This window comes from Montipora capricornis, chromosome 14 (assembly GCF_036669925.1).
Source record: "Montipora capricornis isolate CH-2021 chromosome 14, ASM3666992v2, whole genome shotgun sequence".
Classification (NCBI taxonomy): domain Eukaryota; kingdom Metazoa; phylum Cnidaria; class Anthozoa; order Scleractinia; family Acroporidae; genus Montipora; species Montipora capricornis.
This window is the reverse complement of record NC_090896.1, coordinates 29,782,223-29,795,423: the sequence shown is the minus strand read 5'-3', so window position 1 is coordinate 29,795,423 and position 13,201 is coordinate 29,782,223. Positions and strand designations below refer to the sequence as shown.

The window sequence follows — 13,201 nt, the reverse complement described above, 5'->3', positions numbered from 1 at the left end:
TGCATACTTTTTACATATTTCACTTCTTTGTTCAACTATATCGGTACTTGAGCTTATGTAATTGTTTACTTCACTTTGTTTGATAATGACCGTAGAACGGTCGAAACGTCGCGTTTTTATCCCTTTAGTTTTTACCACAAAAGGGGTACAGAATGGTAAAATCCGAGACTCGCAGAGACCCTCGTTTAAAATCCGGAATGTTTAAAAATTCAAGTGTTTTTTTGCGAGCCCGAGATTTCGAGACTCTGGTTTGTTTATAAGCCGAGATTTCGAGACTAGTGTAAAATTTGCCGAGACCAATCATTTTTTAAGGACTATTCTACACCCCTAAAGAAGGAGTCTTGAGAAATACAGTTTTCCGAATGAACCTAGCTAATGTCACATACTCTCCAACTAAAAATAAGAAACGCCTTGCTTACGTTTCTTTTCGTGGAATGTTCATGGATGTAAAGCATGCCTTTAGGAGTTTTGTGTTTTGTGGATGTCCAGTTTTCTTGATACAAGTGGGACATCACGTAATCAACTAATGAAGATAATTTAATTAGCTTCAGTTAATTTGTTCTTGAAGAATGAGCACTTTATTTGAAATTGTGATTTTGATAATGGGTTCTTGCTTGTACTCTTTTTTGTAGCCATTACAAAATAAGTGCTGCAGCTCCTGGTATTAAATGAGTTAAACTATTAGGCTTGTTCTGTTGTTGTTTTTTCCTTTTGAATTTTCAGACCTGTTATTTACTATATATTTGACTATAAAGTCACTTCTGAATCAACCTTTACACATCTGTGTTGTCAATTTCTTGATGACTTTGTAAGGGATAAACGGTTCAACTTTTCCTGCTGCCTCCCCCCTTCTTTTACTGATTCAGAATACTACTTTGACTTATTTCTATTTCTAATATATTTCTAGATGGTTGATCTAAGGAAAAAAAAAAGAATAATTCTCAGTGACCCTTCTTCAAGAATGACAAAAAAATAGCAATCATCTCACTAGCTGGCAACTGCCAGTGGCCGTAAACTTGGTATATATTGGAAAGCAGCAACAGAGTCATCACCTGATTGCAGATTAGTTTGAGCTACTTCATGAAAAATTATGCTGTAAGCAACAGTGATTAATAATTTAATTAAAATACATAGATATAATAGATGCTCACACATTGAATGGAATCAAAAGAAACATTTTTGGTTCCTTGTTGCTTCTGAATGTCTCAATAAAAACTTTAAGGAAACGACTGTTTTTACATGTCATATTTAAACAAAATAACTAAAAGTTTAAATTGAATTGATACAGAAACCAGGCCCCACCAATTTTAATATACTCAGCTTCTATGACTCACTCTTTATTGCATGTAACTTATTATGACATGATTGAATTATTGATGAAAATTGTTTACAAATAGCTTGATGGTAAACAAACATGGAAAAATGTTAAGAGAGCAAAATGAAATATTATTGCTTGACACAAGATAATTGAAGAGCTGAGGGCATATAAATATACTTGAGCCTCAGTGACTTGTATGATGTGTTATTTGCTTTATTTTTAGGCCCCCTGTTGGAATTCTACAGTAGTATAGCTAGCTGATGACTGGCTGGAAAACATGGGAATGGTGCAAACAAGGACATTTTAGGAATAAAACCTATAAAAAAAAACATGCTATTAATACATGCATGAGCAAAACAGAGAACTGAATGATGAAAAAGTCAATGTACACTGGGTTTGTATATACGCCCTTTAATAATTTGACTGATTAAGCAAAAGCAAATGTGATAATATAATAAATAATACTTGGCAAGAGAAATCAAATGGTCACCTTTCTTTATGATACAATCAAAACTAAAGATACTACAGTACAACACGTTTGGCCCAAAAATCATGTTTATTGCTCCCTGGAAGGACAGGAGGAAAAGCCAACTTGAACACTCCTAACACACAAGACTATAGCTTAAGCTAACAGTGTGGACCCTCAAATGATACTGGCCGTGACTAAAGATGTGCATGCAATCCCATATTATAACCATGACCAGTAATTATTACTGGTCAAGAAAGATGACCATTTGATTTCTCTTGGCAACTGCTTGTGGCCTTGGAACTGCAGAAGGAGATTCATCATCATAATCGTCATCATCATCACTCTCAACATCAAAAAACTCTTCAATTGTTCCTTCATCAACTATCAGACAAAAATTGTGAAGAACACATGCACCAGAAACCACGGATGGAACCTCCTCGACATTCTCCATCTCAATATACTTTAACCTTCTCCATCTGCCCTTAAGCAACCCAAGGGCTCTTTCGATGACTTGGCGTGTTTGAGCATGTTTCCTGTTGTAGTTTATTTGTGGCCCTGTTAAATGACCATTATCCCTGAATGATGACAGCAACCACCTGCCAGGGAAAATGTTTCTACACATTACACTAAGAAATAAGAAAAAGGCTTAAGTGTGTTTACTGAAGATCAAGTTAATGTTTAACACTTAATAGTCGTAGGAATAAAAACTTTCTGATGTAAAGAACATACTTTTTATAAACCTGCTGGCTTAATTATTATAATATTATCAGATCTAATAAATTGGCCATTAAATTTTATGAGCAAAATACTCAGTGTGACAAATATATATACTGTAGGATGCATATATATTTTGTCAGTCAGGTTATTAAAGTACAAAACTTAATGCTTTTATAAATGAATATTACGGGATGTGCAGGAATTATACATGTAATTGTGGATGATATTAATAATATTTCCTGTATGTGTTTACAGAGGATCGGAGGAGGAACGAGGAGACCAAAAAGACTAGCTTTATATAATATACTATTTATTTTTCAGCAAGCATATTGCACAAAAATTTATTATTTGGGTAATTATTCACCTTTGAAGTGGATATGCTGAGTCTCCAAGAAGATGAGTGTCACCTTGAAACATGTTGTCATCAGCTGCCTGGTACAAGGGTGAGTTGCGTAAGACTCTGGCATCATGAACTGACCCAGGCCACCCCACGTAAATGTCAGTGAAAAGCAGATTGTGGTCACATGTCCCCTGCACATGAAAAATAAAGAGAGAAACCCCAAAAAGTCAAAAACCACTCAGGGACTTGATTAAGCTCAATGGTGATCTGTCTTGTATGGAGTGTTGATCATGCTCTTTTGCAATATTTATATATGGGACTGCTTGCCCACCCCCGCAATTGTATAAAAACTAATAAATAATATGAAAATTGTACATGTAGGCAAAGAATCATGACATTTTTAAAGATTATATTCTTTACTTTTTACGTTTATAACTCATTTAAATTCACAAAACGAAGCATTATAAAGCTAGTCCACTCTGCATTTGTTGAATACAAAATACGTATTTTTTTAATTTGGCAAGTCAAACTACGTGTATCAAATTCCCGTGGGTCGCCACAGGTTGCACAAATGCCCCACCACCGGGACAGAGACAAATGCCCTGGGGTTGCCGGGGGGGGGGGGGGGAGGTGGAGAGATGGGCACTGGTGGAATTGACTGATGCATAATAATTACCTGAAGAATAATTGAATGGCTCCTCAGACGATTGAGATAGGATTGTGGATATTGCGAAGGTGTTCTTATTGGTATGTGAAAACCGTCCACAGCACCAATAACTCGTGGAAAGCCACTAAACCTTTCAAAACCATCTGCCACCTCAACAGCTCGTACACCTGATTAAAAAGATGTTAAAACATGACTTTTTTCACTGTTTATTTTCTTTTAAAATGTTTTGTTTATCAGTATTAAACGATCACTAACAGTCTACAATGCACTGCTGAAATTACTAGTTCTACAGAAGTCTGAGAAGTGGCTAAAGATACGTTGCATTATGGACAATTTGGCTAAAGCTAGATATTAAATTTATAAAACTCAATTTTTAAACATTACGACTACAGAAGTTAATCCGCAGCAAAACAACTCAAACTGATAACTTTATTATAATGATTGCATCATTGACTTTTTGACACAATTTAACATTTGTAAACGATCTTTTTAAATTAACATAACTTGATAATAATTTATCGCTTTACTTTTGCATCTTTTTAATCGAAATACATATACATACTTCCGTGAAACATCATGCCTGTACTCAGCGAAGAAAAACAATTGTCATTGTCTTTGTAACAATTATTTTAGAATATTTTTTGGTTTTTAAACCTGTGTTTTATAGATCACGTATAATAAGAAGTGTTACCTCTTGGCCACTGAATAAGATCTCCGCGAAGATCCACGAGAGCTTTTGTGACCCTGCGTATGCAGCGGGCCACACTTGACATTGTCACGTTAAACCGATCAGAAATCTGCCGACAGCTTTCTTGGTTTGCAAGTGCCCATACTGCGACAGCAATCTGTTTCTCTGGGTCAATGCACCGTCGGCCAAATGCATTTCCCTTTGGGATGTGGTCACTTCGAACCAACAACTGGCAAAGTGTCTCAAACGATGAGGGAGTCATGCGGAAATGGCTCCTAAAAACATCGTCGTGATAAAGGGGTACCGTTTCTTCGAAATAATCTGCGATTCTCGCCAAAGCCCGTCGAGAAAATATACAAGTAGTTGAAATTAAAACAAAATCATCTTCGTCTTCACCGTCCCATAAAAGATTTTCTTCCTCTTCTGCGGAAAGAAAGTCGAGGAAAAAGTTTGGCGGAATGTTGCGAATTAACTCCGCCATGTTGTTTTATTGTTTACATCAGCTCTCACGCAAGACTCGAGCGCGTAATCACGCAGAATGGCCCGTTTCTTTCCATTTAGACCAGCGAGAACCAGTTCTCCCCGGCCGGTCAGTTCTGACAAATGGTAAACGCTCTTAGTCAATTGAAATCACCTGATTCTTCCTTTTTTTTCAAACCCATTACACCAGAAGAAGTCAAACAGGAACTTTTATCCCTACCAAATAATAAATCCTGTGGCTTATACTCCTGCCCTACACAACTTCTTAAATGTTCTTGTAATATCATATATCCAGCTCTTTCTCATATTTTTAATTTATCTGTTATGCTTCTACTTTCTCCGGATAGTTTTAAACTGCGCAAAAATATCTCTGTATTAATAAGCATCACCGATAGGAAACCCGAGTATCTCGAGATGCGCAGAACTTGTGCGCGATAACAATAGCAGACAACGCCCTTAAGCAGTTGCAAAAAAGGTCGAAAAATTCCATGTTTGCAAGGGATTCCAATCCCAACCGTGAATATTATGCGCTGCACTTGTTCTACCAAGCGAGTTACACTGTACCAAGCCCGCAGGGAGCTGGTCAAAAGTTTATCCATTCTCGTCCCCAGAGCCCGCTTTTCTTTTAGTCAGCACCAAGAACACGTCCGTCTGGCCACAGCCAAAGCAGGAAGTCCGCGGCTCACGCACTTCCGGTCGTCAACGGCAATCTCGACCCCAGAGCTCTCCTCTTTTGCACATGACTGAGGGAGAGAAGAGCTCTGGGGAACACTGAAATCAAGTGGCTTCTCATTGGTTTTAGTAAACAACAATGAAAAGCGTCTATAATTAATGCGTTCATGTTAGCAAGAGGAGTGAGCAGGCGCCATAAGGTTCAAATAGCCAATTTTTGGCTTCGGCGAATGTTCTCTTACATAGTGTTTCTCGGGGACACCGCGGCAAAATGAGTGCGCATGCTCCGCTTCGAACACATTTGATTCATTTGATTCGAGCTTTTGAGCTCTTTGTTTTTGAGGTTACGGCTTTTACATTGAATTTAATTATTTTTGGTGAATGTAGCGAGATTTTTACTCTAAAAAAAAACTTGCTCTTGGATCAGTACCTTTGTTTACATTAAAAAGTCAAACTTTCCTAAAGTTACAATCTACGAGAACAAGATACTATTACCAGATCTCCCACGTTCAAAACTTGTACTGGTACTCCTTCCCGTCTAGAATCTAAAGCTGTCCGTTTAATATACGAAGCTACACAAACAAATCAAGTCAAATTCACAATTCAGCTTTTTTCAGTTTTCGGTAACTAGATAAGATAGTCTCTATGCTAATGTTAAGCCAGTATTCCCTTGCTCACGTCAATCAAATTGTGTTTCATTTTCTACAGGCACTCAGAAAAAATAACCACAAATGGTATCCGTGAAAGTCTGCGCGCTGAAGGCCTTTATCTTTCTCCTATTTATGGTAATTGTCACCATGATCTTAATTACGCCTCAATCATCAACTCAGCGGAGAACAAATGCAATGACTTCACCAGAAAATAACCATGAATTACAACGATTACAACCAAGTGAGCAACCTGACCGAGTGGACTCTGTGTACACTCTTCTGCCAAAATTACCGAAAAACATAACTCTTCTAATTATCATCAACACAATTCCGCGCGGAGTGAAAAGGAGAGAAATCTTAAGGCAAACGTGGGCAAAACAATCATATTGGACATTTCCGACTAACGTTAACAGATCGAATTCTCGGTCCCATTCGGGTAACGTTATTACTATTTCATATTTTTTCATGATGGCATTTGACGGAAATTCTACTATTGACGAGGGCGTCAAAAGGGAATCAACGGTACACAGAGACATCCTGCGCGTGAATTTAACAGAAACGTATCGTGGTTTGACAAATAAAGTATTGCTTTCTTATGAGTGGGTAACAAAGTTGGACCTTAAACCACTCTTCATAGCGAAAGCAGATCATGATGTCTACGTTAAGTCAGCAGAGCTAGCCTCGTGGTTGGAGAAGTATTTTAGATCCCCGTCTAAAATCTATGCTGGGTTTGTGGAAAGAAATGCAGCAGTTAAGCGTCAAGTCGGAAATCCGTGGTATGTCAGTAAGGAAGACTACGACAAAGTCTTTTATCCCACCTATTGTCGAGGACCGTTTTACGTTTTGTCCCGGGACCTGTTCTTAGATGTGGTAAATGCATCTAAAGTAAACAAACCATTTCCTGTAGAGGATGCCTACATAGCTCTTTTGGTTGAAAAGTTGGGGGTAAAGCCTCTTAATACGGGTCGCGATTTATTCAATGACAATCGACAGCTTGAAAATCACCTACGAAAAATCCCAGAAGACAAAGTGACAATTCCCTCGGGTGCTGTTTTGGGAGACTCATTGAGTTCCGCGTCCATAAACCTGATACATCGTGTTTACATGAAATCAAAGATAATCAAGCCTACTTAGGGGCTCATTCCTCGTTCAAACTCGACGATTTAATTAGACATGTTAATTTGAAGTGCCTACGAGGCGAAATTGTTTTGTTGCTTATTTATTTTTTAAGTGGTGCTATGATAAAAAAAATCACTTCCGTTTTTCTCCAGATTTTGATAGTGTGTTTGCGCAACTCCTGAATGGCAAAATTTTGAGCTTTGAATTTTATCCAAAGGATGTTTACATCGGTACGCAAATACTCACGTTGAAAACTGACAGATTGGACCGCAGAGGGTTGGATCTAGGAAAAAGGGACTTCAGTTACTCATAAGTTTAAGATTTCAGCGTGTAAAGGTACTTTATTATAGGTAAAGGTAAAGGTACACGTTATTTAACGTCGGAAGTTCCTTTACTCTCTAGAGAGTATTCTCCTAGGAAGCCGACGGTGCGCTCATTTTACCCCCCTCTCAGTTCCATCAGTGCTTCGTTTTAAGGGTATTTAGTATAAATACACACGTGATTATACAAAATCGCGCGCTCTCATTGGCTCGCTATCTCGGATTACCAGCCGATAATCACCTCGACGGACAAAATGGCTGCCAGTAGTCATTTTGCCACTGTAAGTGAAGATGATTTCGCGTTGAATTTTTTTTTTCTCTTTTTTGAAATAATCACCTATTTATACTACTGAACAATTATTCGCCGAGGGCGAAGTGATTATCTGTGAATATTCACCTCGACTTCGTCTCGGTGAATATTCACCGATAATCACTTCGCCTTCGGCGAATAATTGTTAATTAAAGCTACTTAGGCTACACTGAAAGGAAAGAAGTCGAAACAAGGATGTGAGATCCGGGGATCGAACTCAGGACCTTATGCACCAAGGCCGCGCACTAACCGACTGTGCCACCCTTGCTCCTCTCCTTTTGTAAATATACAACCAGTTTAGTTAACATAGTTGAGACACTCTTAGGAAAAGACGCTTTTCGATACTTAAGCATTTGTTCTATTTTATTTGCATCTAGTCTTAATTCTCTGATACCCCGGGCCCCCCAATTCAATGCTGTGTAGGCCCTGTGGTCTGTGCAGTCGAAGAAATAGAAAAATCAAAATTGTTTTGGGGGAAAGGAGGGGTGGGATTTATCGAAGACGCAGAAAATCGAATTTTACTGCCAAGTGTCTCAACACTTTTGTCGCTCATTGTCTGAAACAGTAAACTTGTTTCTTTTACAATGACCGGCGTAGTACTTAATTGAAATTCCTGCCATCGCTTTATTCCGGGATTTGGGTTCTTCTCATGGGAAAATTATGGCAAGCTTACTCATCAGTACAAAAATTTAAGGAAATTATCATCTTTTTTGCAGGTGAGATCTCGCGTGACATTCGTACGTGACATCGCCAATTTAGGGTGTTGTCATCTCCACCTTATTTCTCTCCGAAAAAGGAATGAAATAATAAAGTAATTGTTGAAATACAAACTACCGGTGGTACTCCCAAAGCAGACACTATTAGGAAAAGACGCTTTTCGATACTTAAGCATTTGTTCTATTTTATTTGCATCTAGTCTTAATTCTCTGATACCCCCGGCCCCCAAATTCAATGCTGTGTAGGCCCTGTAGTCTGTGCAGTCGAAGAAATAGAAAAATCAACATTGTTTTGGGGGAAAGGGGGGGGGGGAAATATGTATCGAAGACGCAGAAAATCGAATTTTACTGCCAAGTGTCTCAACACTTTTGTCGCTCATTGTAGCTATGGACTCACTAATCATTGATATCACAGGGGACACACACAAAGGGTGAATTTAGAAGCAATGCATGAGAATAACATTCCATAATTATTATTTTACTATTCTTTGATAAATATTTACACAAGATGAGGATAAACTATCTGAAATGATGTGCTGTTGTTATTATGGCTGGAAATGGCAAATTGTAGCAATTTTTACCTGAGCAACACACGTCCTTGAAATGGCTAAATTTTGCCACATTAGCAGCCACAATAACGACACAGCAGAACATTTCGGATGAAGGTTAGTTTAATTATTCTCATCTTATATGCAAATATTTATCCCAGAATTGTACAATAATATGGAACTTTTTGCTATTCTCATACATTGCTTCAAAATTCAAAAATACCAAGGGTCAAACACATTATGTGGGCATCCTGTGATTGTAAGTATTTGTAAAAAGTAGACTCGAGCCCCTGTAATTCTTAGATGCAGAAACCTTACGCTTAAGTTGAAAAATGTTTATTTATCATGATCATTTTTGCGGTTTGGCAAAAAAAAACAGCTTGAGGTAGTAATTAAGATCTATTTGTTATCATGGTGCAGAGCAGTCAACAAATTTAGCTATATATCTTTCTAGGTCAACTGAAAAATTAAAAAAAAAGTTCAATGACTCGCCAAATATGACAGTCACATCTTGAGCTGGATGGATAACAAGATCACTAAAATTTCTGCAAGACATATAGGTCTAGCAATAAACTGGTTAAAATGAATGGACTTTCTCCATGCCATAAATTATTTTAATAAAATTTTAAATGTTACCATGACTGAACAACTGTTGAGCATCTTCCTCCCACTGACACGGATGTGCACCCATTCACATTGTGTGGTTCCAGAAAATATCCATACCCCTCCCACGGAGGGTTACGGAAATTCCGAGGGGTAGAGGGGTCTGAAAGAGGCAAATTTCCGAAGGGGAGGGGGGTACATAAAGAGCCTTTTTTTCCAGAGGGTTTGAAATGCGATCGCATAAACACTTACGTACTTTACCAATTGATTCTTCAAGGTAACCAAGAAAACTGGAAAATTCTATCCGTTGAAATAAACGTAAGATTCCTTGTCATATATTTTCCACTATTATTCCGCCGCCAGACGACACAGATAGCACTGAGAAACTCTCCTGAGCAGCACGTTCGACGTGAAGTAAAAAAAAAATTGCCGCCTTTTAAAGATCTTTAAAGCTTGTTTTTAGCTTGAACGCATCTGTTTCTTTTTCAGATGGCATTATTTGTGCAGTCAGTTGATTGAGATCATTTGTTTATACTCATGTTATTCCCGTTCAGTACAAAATTCCCGCGAATTTCGATCCTTCGATAACCAGGTTATGAAATAGTTTCATCGTTATCCGTGTAGTTACGAGTTTGTAAATGTTAGCAAAGTGGATAATTTCAGTGCCATAATTTTGTCCTGACGTATTTGTAGCCGTCGACGGCGATGAGAGACAGCGAAGGTTTCATTTGGAAGTTTAGTTACCGGATTGAACTTGAAAGTATGTTTCGCACATGAAAGTGAGACCAGTTGAAAAATCCTAAGGAATAAAAAATGTACTGTCATTTACAAACTACAGAGACAAAGCGTATAACTTTATTGAAGTGTTCTTGCTGAAAGACAAAAATTTAAGCGACATTTGATAAACAGGTGTTGAAAAAAACATGTTACGTGACGGCTTATGATTCCCGCTGATAAGAGAAGTCAGTTCCCAGCAACACACACGAAAAATAATGTGAACAGTATGGTTCACAAATTTTACTACTGTGGATAAAAATTACACCCGCAACATAAAAAAATATCATAGAGATTAGCACTGAGGTATTTTCCCGAGTTTCGCTGTGACAGCAAAAATAACTCTGCAATAAATAGTTTCCTGTGTGTGCAACGTAATTTGATATGTTGTTTTGACTACGCATAAATTTAAACTTCGACTGGGTTACAAAACGTATACGATAGACTTAAAATAGCGCCAACTCTCAGTTCTTTTTTTTGATTTTTGAATGAATTTACTTCTTTTAATTGAACAGAGAAAAGGTCAGCCAGTTGCCAGGACATTAAAGGGTTAAATAAGCTCAGTTGTTAGTTTGAACATTTCAAAGCGTCTGTGAATACATCTAGAATTTCCACAGTCGTTTTTGGGAGAATGAAATTTTTATTACAGCTCTTATTACAGTCGCCTTTTTTCCAAGGGGTATGGGGGACCAAGTGGAAAAATCATGGAAATTCCAGGGGGTGGGGGGAGTAACTTGAAGCCCTCTGGAACGGAAAATCCAGTGGGGTGGGGGGTCAAACTGGAAAAAACCCTCCGTGGGGGGGGTATGGATATTTTCTGGAACCACACATTAAAGGAGAATTGAAACTTTTATAGACACCTGAATAAAGGGCCACAAAGGAAACAAAGTTCTCAGTGCAAACCATGAATGCTCTAACTAAACCTGAAGGAAGAGAGGCCCGGGGTCGTAAGAATGAACAAACAAAGAATGCCCATCGATCGTCACAAGCCTAACTCAACCTGATGGAAGAGAAAAAGTTGTAAGAATGAACAAACAAAGAATGCCCATCGTCACAAGCCTGACTCAACCTGACGGAAGAGAGAGGGTGGTAAGAATGAACAAACTTGTAAAGACATGCCCATCTTCACAAGCCTAACTCAGTTTGGCTTTGTACAGAGACAAAGTATGACTAAAGATAATTTGTGATTGTTGAAAAGGAAAAGTAAACAATCTGCCAATTAAGTAAAAAAGAATTAGTGCTGTTGGTCACAATAATAATAATTGTTTTATCAATGAATGTGTTAATGACAGCAGTTATTGCTGACACAATCATACATTGTATGAACAATAGTACCTATGTCTTAATTAAGCACCCAACGCAATACAAAACAGCTGATCATCAGAAGCATTCTCACAATTAAAACCACAGCCTGACCAGAACCAACAAAGTTTTCTTAGTCAGTCAAGGCTGTTGCCTAACAGAAGCCCGGTAGCCTGGGGCTCCCAAAGAATAGCTCTGGGCGCCTTAATTTTTCACAGCAACACCTTTCACTTCATATGTTGGGCTCCTAAGTTCAGAGCGTTTAGCTCTTAGGGCCCCTTTAAAATTTTCTTAGGCAGCAGCCTTGGTCAGTGAAAAAAAAAAAAAAAAAAAGTAAAAGCCTGCATATACGAACATATATATATATTCTTTTGTTTGGCAAAATAGGGATACTTGGAAATTCAGGATTAAAGTGGGTTATTGACAATGTCCTAATTTCTATATAGGAGATATAGGTATTGATTACCAGAAAAATAAATATTTGCAATCTCAAAGTCAAACTCCCCGGTTAAAGTGCTTATTGCAATTTAACTGTTACTCACATATAGAACCTGCTTGATTTTAGTTTGCTAAACAGGGTTTTGTATAATTATGCCAAATATCTGCCAACAGGTTCTTACAAAAGGGTCTCTTTAAATTTGTATACTTTCAAACGTGCCTGGACAACCAAAGGAAATTTGTCATAGGCAAACCTTTAAGTGATTACATTCAAAAGAAATATATCATTTTGCCAATTTAATGTAGGAGGTTGTTTCACGGTGTCTTTGCTCAAAATGTTTAAAAAATGCAGAAACTGCTCCCTAAAGTTATGGAATAGTTGTTAAAAGCTTATAAACTTCATGAAAGAAAGCATTTTCCCATTTTGGTACAACTTGCAACAAAATTTGTCAAACTTTATAAAAATTTCTTAGCCAAGCTTGAATGTTTGACTTATAATGTTCAGCCTAACAAATTTCAAAAATTCATATTTTAATCCATTTGCATCCACGCCGCCTTTTGCCATCCTTTGCCATCCTCGCATGCAAATGGTTCTTATCATTTGACAATGTCTATTTTTTCAAAATAAAGTATTAACTTTCGGGTTTCCTTATTTTGGGCTGAGAATTTTAGCTTATGGAACCCATGCTAAAAGCATGGCACAACTCTTATTATCTGTATTATTTTTTTAGGGCTATTAAAAGAGATTTCTTAAAACAAAAAATAGTAAAAACGAACGATAAAATCCAACGTTTCGGAATAGTCATGACTACATCCATTATCAAGGAAAAATGTTTGATCATGCAAATTACAGCATTTAAAGCGATATGGCGCGAAAATTGACATAACAAGGTGCGAAGATTATAAAAATGCTATCGCATGAATAGAGTCTGATTGCACGTTGAGATCTGGCTTTAAAGTTCTTATGAAAAGCATTTCCTACAATAAACAGTCAAATTTGATCCTGCATTTCTTAAGCACTTCAAAATGTCTCAGCAGGTCCTGAGGGATTGTCCCGTGCACGTTCTTGT

The 13,201-nt window shown here is 37.6% G+C and overlaps 2 protein-coding genes across 2 annotated transcripts in view; one reads left to right on the top strand and one right to left on the bottom strand.

The window, feature by feature from the left end:
- Positions 1 to 1,325: 1,325 nt before the first annotated feature.
- On the bottom strand, positions 1,326 to 4,777 carry LOC138032995 (putative nuclease HARBI1). Its single transcript, XM_068880724.1, has 4 exons — positions 4,203 to 4,777; positions 3,521 to 3,678; positions 2,869 to 3,035; positions 1,326 to 2,383 (listed from the first exon to the last, which is right to left on the bottom strand). The coding sequence occupies exons 1-4, from the start codon at positions 4,678 to 4,680 to the stop codon at positions 2,029 to 2,031; spliced, it is 1,158 nt and encodes a 385-aa protein (XP_068736825.1). The 5' UTR covers positions 4,681 to 4,777; the 3' UTR covers positions 1,326 to 2,028.
- A 1,419-nt stretch (positions 4,778 to 6,196) lies between these two features.
- LOC138031849 (uncharacterized) overlaps positions 6,197 to 13,201 on the top strand; it is a 23,479-nt gene continuing 16,474 nt past the window's right edge. The window contains exon 1 of the mRNA XM_068879472.1: positions 6,197 to 7,046. Within this exon, the coding sequence (XP_068735573.1) occupies positions 6,197 to 7,046 (850 nt within the window). The remainder of the gene's footprint in view (positions 7,047 to 13,201) is intronic.